This window comes from Spodoptera frugiperda, chromosome 27 (assembly GCF_023101765.2).
Source record: "Spodoptera frugiperda isolate SF20-4 chromosome 27, AGI-APGP_CSIRO_Sfru_2.0, whole genome shotgun sequence".
NCBI lineage: Eukaryota > Metazoa > Arthropoda > Insecta > Lepidoptera > Noctuidae > Spodoptera > Spodoptera frugiperda.
Genome location: NC_064238.1, coordinates 8,426,862 through 8,435,030, shown reverse-complemented (window position 1 = coordinate 8,435,030; position 8,169 = coordinate 8,426,862). Strand labels below are relative to the sequence as shown.

Sequence of the window (8,169 nt, the reverse complement as noted above, 5' to 3'; positions counted from 1 at the left end):
GGATGGCACAAAGTCCATAAGGAAAGGACATCTATAGGTATATGTACTACGAATATTAATGGCATAGAAGGATTAAAAATCTGTTAAACCAAAAATGTATGTATAATCCTTAGGCGATATCTGTACAACGAAGTTGTCAAACCCTTCTTTATTCTGATTGTTCCCAGAAAATATAACAACCTCCTTGATCGGTTATTTTGCAGTTACAACCTCTTTAATCGCACGTCTTGGGAAGGGCAAACAGCAGCCATTCCACTTAGTTATATCTAACACTGTGAAGCATTCGTTCCATAATATATTATACTTGTTGTTGCATTGTCCTCTATGATTAGGAAAACAGTTGTAGTCTCGGCGTTAGTCCGTGGCGTCACACATAATTTTAAAGATTAAAAGCTTAAATTTCTGAACGCAGCCATGCACATTGGCAACACTGCGTCTGCAACACTAATTTCATTCGGATTTTATGTCACGTAACGGCGTCACGTTTTCCCACCTTTTTACCAATTTTTAGTTAAAATAAGTGTTTCTAAAACTGTAATATGGGAAAGATAAAGTCGGAGTCAAGATCTAAACTGCTGAAGAAATTGAAGAAACTTGAAAAGGAACTTTTGAGCTCCGATTCGAGCGATGATGGTACGAAAATGGCCGGCCTTTCATCTTTTGCAAGTTTGCAACAAAGTTTATAGCTTCGCTATGCAGCAAAACATTTAACGCTACACCGTTTAAAGAACGTGTGTTTTTACTTTTGTGCCTGGGCGTCTTGCGCTTTGCATGTGTATGTAAAGGACGCGGCGACATTTTGCTATTTCATGCGCGATAGATACTTATGTACAAGGAATCGCACGAGCATTTACAAGGCCGGTTATTTTCTAGCAAGAACTGGCCTGACCTGTGGGACGTCCTGCGGGGGCGTACGTGGTCTACAATGGCTAAGTTATCAAATAATCAACCTCTGGGGTGTTCTGTGGGAGCACACGCGGTTGAGTCTTGCTAAGCTATCAAATAATCAACCTCTGGGGTGTTCTGTGGGAGCACACGCGGTTGAGTCTTGCTAAGCTATCAAATAATCAACCTCTGGGGTGTTCTGTGGGAGCACACGCGGTTGAGTCTTATATAACCTTCAAGGGAAGTTCTGCGGGAACTTACATGGTTATATTGTGATGTGGCGAAAGCCACATGCTGTACCATAAGCCACATGCTGTACCATAAACCACATGCTGTACCATAAGTCACATGCTGTACCATAAGCACAGCTTGCATTGTGTTTTACTTCCAGAAACTGGAAAGACACCATTAACATTATCACATTACATGGAGGAAGACATTGAAAATGTCCCTCCGGATAATGAATGCATAGAATTGAGCAATGCTCAACAAAATGATACATATGTACATTGTACAACAAGATGTAAATGTGGAAAATATAGAATCTTTATGAGAATTACCTGAAGCCTTACCACATGAAGAGATGTTGGATCCTCAGGTAATAGACATATAAGGTGTGAAGTCACAGCTGGTGAGAGTAGGAGGAGAGTTACACAAACAAATAGCACAAAGGTGATTGGGGGAATGGCATACTGATGAAAATTCACCGTTCTCCAACATGAAATTAATGGTGCATCTTTTGTTAAACCCGGAGGTAAGCACTACAATCAATGATTAATAATCCCAGAAGTGTGACCAAATGATACAAACAAAACAGAAACAAACCTCAACAGCCTTGGCATGTCTGGGTTCATGTCTTCAAATGTGCATGAGAGATAATTAAGGACATAGATGGATATCATTAGAATACTGAATGATGCTCCAATCCTACTCTGTGACTATAAATTTAGATAGAAAGAGACGTAAGTCCCTCCTGTTATCAGTTATAAATAAAAATGTGAAAGATTTTCTATTGCAATCTGGAACAGAAATCTATCTATTTGGTGAAGATCTAGGAGAAGAGATCAGAACAGCAAGATCAGTCAAGAGATCTGGTCAAGAACTGAGGTGGCTGAAACAAAAAGGTTCACTACAAAGCGAAGTACATGGGTGCCTCAGACAGGTACTCCTAAAATAAATAATAATAAAGCTTTAAACTGGCGGGGTCCTCCTCAGGCAGATGCTAAAAAGAGGGGGGGCCGTCACCCAGAACACCAGCAGCAGTCAGGACCAGGGAGAGCAAGAGGAGTCAACCTCAACGCAAATGAACCAACAGGTGAGTAGACTTAACTACCACTTAAATAATTGAAAACTTGATAACTCAGGATCCAATTATTCTCAGTTGGGTTGCGGGATACTCAACCCCTTTGTGTGATAAACCACACCAGAGTTTAACTCAAGATCCAATTATTCTCGGTTGGGTTGCAGGATATTCAATCCTTTTGCATAGTAAACCATACCAGAGTTGTACTCAAAATGATAGGTTTTCTGAACTAGAATCTTTACAGATCACCGCAGAAATTAACCAGTTAAGTACTTGCTATGAAAGCAATACAAACTTGCAAACCTGTAAAAAGATTCATTGTGTTCACCTATTTTCCTTGTTAAAAAGAGCAATGGAACTTTTCGTTTTGTTCTAAGTTTAAAGAATTTAAATAATTTTGTTGAAACTGAGTATTTCAAATTGGAAAATACCGAACAGTGTGCAAGTTTTTACAAAAAGATGATGTTCTTGTCATCTTATATCTGAAATATACTTGTTATATGATAAGTATCAACAAGGATAGTGAGAAATATTTAAGATTTATTTTTCAAGGAAAACACTATCAGTTAAATACTTATGTTTTATTCTTGGGCCTTTGTACGGCTCCATCAACATTCACAAAAATCATGAACCAATGATGGTTTTCTTAAGAGAAAGAGGTTGTATATCAGTTATCTATTTAGATGATTTTTTGTTTTTTAAGTATATGAAACAACTATGTTATTATGTTACATAAACAAAATTGTTATAACAACAGTGTATACAAAACATACAAGCAACTGTGAATTTACTAAAAACATTAGGATTTATAGTTAGCCGAGCAAAGAGAATAGTTAAGTGTGATGTTACAACTGTAACTTTTATTGTTACTATTCAATACTATAGATATGACTCTTAACATTACTGAAAAGGAAAGAAATATATTCTTTTATTGTTTTTTCCAAGCTTATAAAAGAATTACTGTATAAAATTATGATCAAAGTTAGAATTTAGGCTAATTAAAGAGTCTAGGGCTCACATAAATTCACTGGAATGAATAGCTGCCTTTTTTGTTTTAAAAATGTTTGCTTATAAATGAAGAAATAGTGATAATATTACTGCAGTAACCTATATGTATAAATAGATTAGGAGGAATTTAATATAATTTTTTACATAGGATTTCTAAGAATATTTGGCAATGGTGTGAATTTTAAAAGACTATTGTTTGATGCTAATTACATAAACACTAAAGATAGTGTGATAGCTTTTTTGAGTCTAGAAGGAAGATAGGAAGATAGACATTACAAAATGGGAACTGAGCAATATAAACAATCCAAAGGTTATTGATGAATTTGGTAAATCTTTAATTGATTTATTTGCATCACATACTAATGCAAGGTGTTGCACTTATATGTCATGGCAACCAGACCTAGGAGCTGTTGCAGTTGATGCTTTCACCATTCCTTGGACTAAATACAGCTTATTTTATTTATTATTTCTCCTCCATTCTCTATGGTTCTTAAAACCCTAGAAAATAAATTACAGACAAAGCAACAGGTATAATAGTTGTGCCCCATTGGGTCACTCAGTGGTTATTGTTAATGTTAATAGATTATTGTTAAAGGAACCTGTTATATTTTTACCTTCTAAGTCCTTATCTTGCATAATTCCAGATTGTTACACCCCTTTTATAAGAAAGTGGTATTGATGGTAGAAGCATTATCAGGAAAACATAGAGTTAGGAATTTGTGATGAAGCAGTTCTTGTCTTGATGAATTCAATATCTAAAGATACTTTGAATCATGCAAATCATGCATGCATGTGCATTAGTATCATAGGCTAAGTATTTAAATCCATAAATATAAACATTACTAAGCCTACCATTACTGAAGTTATTCAGTACCGTACTTTGTGATTCAATGAAAGAGTTACAGTTAGTAACATATGGTAATTTGAATTCCGTAAGATTAGCTCTATCATTAGTTATAGGACCACATTTGGATACCGATCATTAGATCAAAAGATTGTTCAAGGGATTTTTTAAATTAAGACCCCCAAACCCAAATATAATAATACTTGGGATATGTCTTTGTACTTGATTATATTGAAAAGAATTATACTCTAGAGAAAGAATTATCTGCAGATTGTTACCAAGAAAACCTTATTAACGTTGGCCACGGGTTAAAGGGCTCAAACAGTAGCCCTGATTAATATTATTAATATAATGATTAAACAAGACTGTATTAATCAATTCATCAATCTATTTGTATAAGATAGATTGATCAAGACTTTAGGACCAAACAGGGTCAACTTTTTATAACTGATCCTTTTCTTTAATGCTAGGAAAGGAGTATGTCCAGCCACTGCGGTGGTCAACAATTTAAAAGTTACAAAGGGTTTACGTGATTTTAAAAGTACTAGCTTATTTGTATCTACAAAGGAGCCATATAAAGCTGTGTGCTTCAGTACAATCAGCCGTTGGGTCAAAAGAGCCATGGAAGAGAGTGGAATTGACACTAGTGTATTTTCAACACACAGTACCCGACATGCAACAACATTAGCAGTTTTCAGCAAGTGGGGAAGTATTGATGAAATACGACGAACGGCTGCTTGGATTGGAGAGTCTTCAATTTTTTGCAAGTTTTTTCATAACAGACCAATAATTAATAAAAGTTTTCTTAGAACCTTTTCTTCAACAATGTGAATGATATTTGGAATTAGTTTGAATTACGCAGTTAATAGATATATAACTGTTCAGTTATATATTTAATTAAGAAGTGTATATTTTTTAAAAAATAACTCTGTTGATTGTTATTTTTAAACAAATGTTTATTGTTTTTACAACTGGTCTTTGAACATCTACAACTGTTTTCCTAATCATAGAGGACAATGCAACAACAAGTATAATTAAATAGTCAAACGAACTTACCTGTAAGTGAAGTTCGACTGTAATTATTCTTGTTGTTGCATTGTCCGAAGATGATTAGTCCCACCCTACCCAGATCCTTCATGTTATATAAATATAAACATGAACCCTATGTTGTAAAACCAATAAATGGCTATGAACTTAATGAAATTAGTGTTGCAGACGCAGTGTTGCCAATGTGCATGGCTGCGTTCAGAAATTTAAGCTTTTAATCTTTAAAATTATGTGTGACGCCACGGACTAACGCCGAGACTACAACTGTTTTCCTAATCATCTTCGGACAATGCAACAACAAGAATAATTACAGTCGAACTTCACTTACAGGTAAGTTCGTTTGACTATTTCTCACTTTGATCTGGACAGGAGAACAGCTCCTGCGGAGTGGAGTTGTCCGTGTCCCATACTATTTTACACTAGCTACTTCCGCGCGGTTTCACCCGCTCTGCTCTGCTCCTATTGGTCATAGCGTGATGTTTTATAGCCTATAGCCTTCCTTGATAAATGCACTATTCAACACAAAAATAATTATTCAAATCAGACCAGTAGTTCCGGAGATTAGCGCGTTCAAACAAACAAACAATCAAACAAACAAACTCTTCAGCTTTATAATATTAGTATAGATAAGACGTTACTGTACCGTTACTCCGCTAGTGGCAACATATTATTAGACAGTATAACTTGTATAGAGTCTACTGGAGTTATAGAATTATTATTTAGAAAGGCGTGACATTGACGATTTTTTTTCTTATAAACAAATCTTCAGAACGTTAATGGATCCATACTGCTCATAGGTTTGTTTTTAAGAGTAAGTACGAGAGTGCAGATGTAATTTAGTAAGGTAAGGTTTTATTCTGGCTATATACCTGTTAATTGTTATATTATTCGATTATTTTATGGTTTGACAGGCTCTCCCTTGAAATGCACTATGAATATGAATTTAATATAACTGCTAAAATGTTAATAATTTTATTATATTTACTTAGGTAATGTAGTGTTCAATTAAATTCGTGTTATCGAAAACTAAACCACAAAACATTGTTTATAATGTTATAATCACCATAGTATACCAAATATATTTTAGTTTCAAATGAATATACCTACACCTGTAGCTAACTACTGCAGTAGTTATCCTGCATATTATTTTGAAAATAGTTAAACCGTTAATGGAGGAAAAACGTGTTGTATATGGTCCCACTCAACGCAAGATAAAAGACTGAAGCGTACCGATACGTACCTACGTATTAAAGTATTCTTACCTAACCTTTGCAAGTAATTTATTCACTTGCACTTTTAGTCTAACTGCCTCCTTGGTCGAGTAGTCGCAATTGCGACTGCCGGGTAAAGCGTTTTGGGCTCGATTCCCGGAGTGGGCAAAGTATTACTGGGCTTTTTTCGGTTTTTAGAAATTTTCTCAGTAGTAGCACGGAGTCTGGAATTGTACCCGGTATATGGCAATTCCAGTAAGTCCCATGTCCCCTCAATCCCATGTAATAGGTGGTGAGCATAGGCTCACCACACTTACATAAAACAATTGGTGAAAAGTGGGTGTACATTGTACAGTGGCATTACATGCTGTAATGTACCCTTCTGCCTACCCCTTTGGGGAAAAAAGGCGTGACGTCGCGTACTTTTAGTGTGAGTTTAAAGCGGGAAGCTCAAAATCTATCGAAATGAAGCGGGAAGCTCAAGACCGATCGAAATGGAGGACCTCTGTGGACGCCCTTTGCCCCATCTAGGGGACATAGGACCTTAAGTCAAGTAAGTCTCTTTTACTGATGTATCAATACTATATTAGACCTATAGATATGTTTGTAAAACATATATAAACAAACATAAGCATATAATGCATATATAATGCACCTACAACGAGAGCTGCGAGAAAATTGTTGAACAAATAAATTAAATCACCGTCAATTTTGGCGGTTATTTCATATTGTTTTGTAGAATCTTAATCTCTAAATTCGAATGTTGGTTGTTATCTTTACTTTCTGGTACCTACTGATAAATAAATGCAATCGTAATAAGGATGGTTGCAGTATTTTGTTCAAGGTTAGGCCTCTGTTGTAAAAGGTAATTGAGATAAGTCACCACAAAAATACAGATTAATGTAGGTACGTTGTTCAAACATGTAGTATTTTATGTAGTCGATAATGTATTGGTATTATTTGTAAAATTGCTGGTGTCCTTTATATCTCTGAACTAAAACTCGTTAAAATTGGGTCAGTGGAGTTGGTAAAAAGTGCGGAACAAACAAACAAATAAACATTTCTTTGCCAATGTAGTAGAATGTGTAGAGTTGAAAAAAGTAAGCTATTTTCCAGACCCACTTAAAATCATTAACATCATCGACTGTTTTAAATTATTTTAGAACTAAAATGGAGATCAATTTAAAGCATATAACAAGAAAGAAGTTACAAGGTTTTGAATGGGTCTGTCATGTTCTAGATTAATTAAATACACATACGTAACCCTATATCTCTCCGATCTTCATGAACTTGATGGATCAAGAGGTGTATATTTCGATTCACGACTCAATCTCATGGAGCCTTTTTTCATTACAATTGCTGCTAAAGATTACAGATTTCAAGTAACAATTTGCCAAGCGTGTCAGTTATCATCTCAGCGCTCTACGTAATGTTACTGGTGGATAAAATAAAAGCTACGAACTGCTTTGTTTTGCGTTAGGTTAATATGGATTCCTTTTCTATACATTTAAAATGGTTGGTGTCTATTGGTGATATGGTGAGTTTGAATATAACATATTCTAGTTCAAAAATATAGAGACTCATGATTCATGATACAGTTCAATGAAAATCTGACGCTTTCCAATGTTATTCTCGAGTTAACGTACTGTGGGATGCATACTGTACGATGTCGAAATAATGTTTATAGCAGCAGCACGCGTGTCTAGGGAGAGAAACGTTTCTCTTCTGTTCGATGTAATCTGATATGATACATGAAACGCGTCAGTTAATTTAATTAGTCATACAATTTACATCGGCGATAGCGCGACGTGTAATAGTACAACGAAACTATTTTAGATTATCAGAGTTATGGCAACTGGCAAGCACATGCC

The 8,169-nt window shown here is 35.3% G+C and overlaps 1 protein-coding gene across 1 annotated transcript; it reads left to right on the top strand.

Moving 5' to 3' along the window:
• Nucleotides 1-283: 283 nt before the first annotated feature.
• On the top strand, nt 284-4,691 carry LOC126912624 (uncharacterized). The gene is made up of 3 exons (XM_050705637.1): nt 284-678; nt 1,277-1,389; nt 1,799-4,691. Exons 1-3 carry the CDS (start codon nt 540-542, stop codon nt 2,060-2,062), a joined length of 516 nt encoding a protein of 171 aa, XP_050561594.1. The 5' UTR covers nt 284-539; the 3' UTR covers nt 2,063-4,691.
• The last annotated feature ends 3,478 nt before the right edge of the window (nt 4,692-8,169 follow it).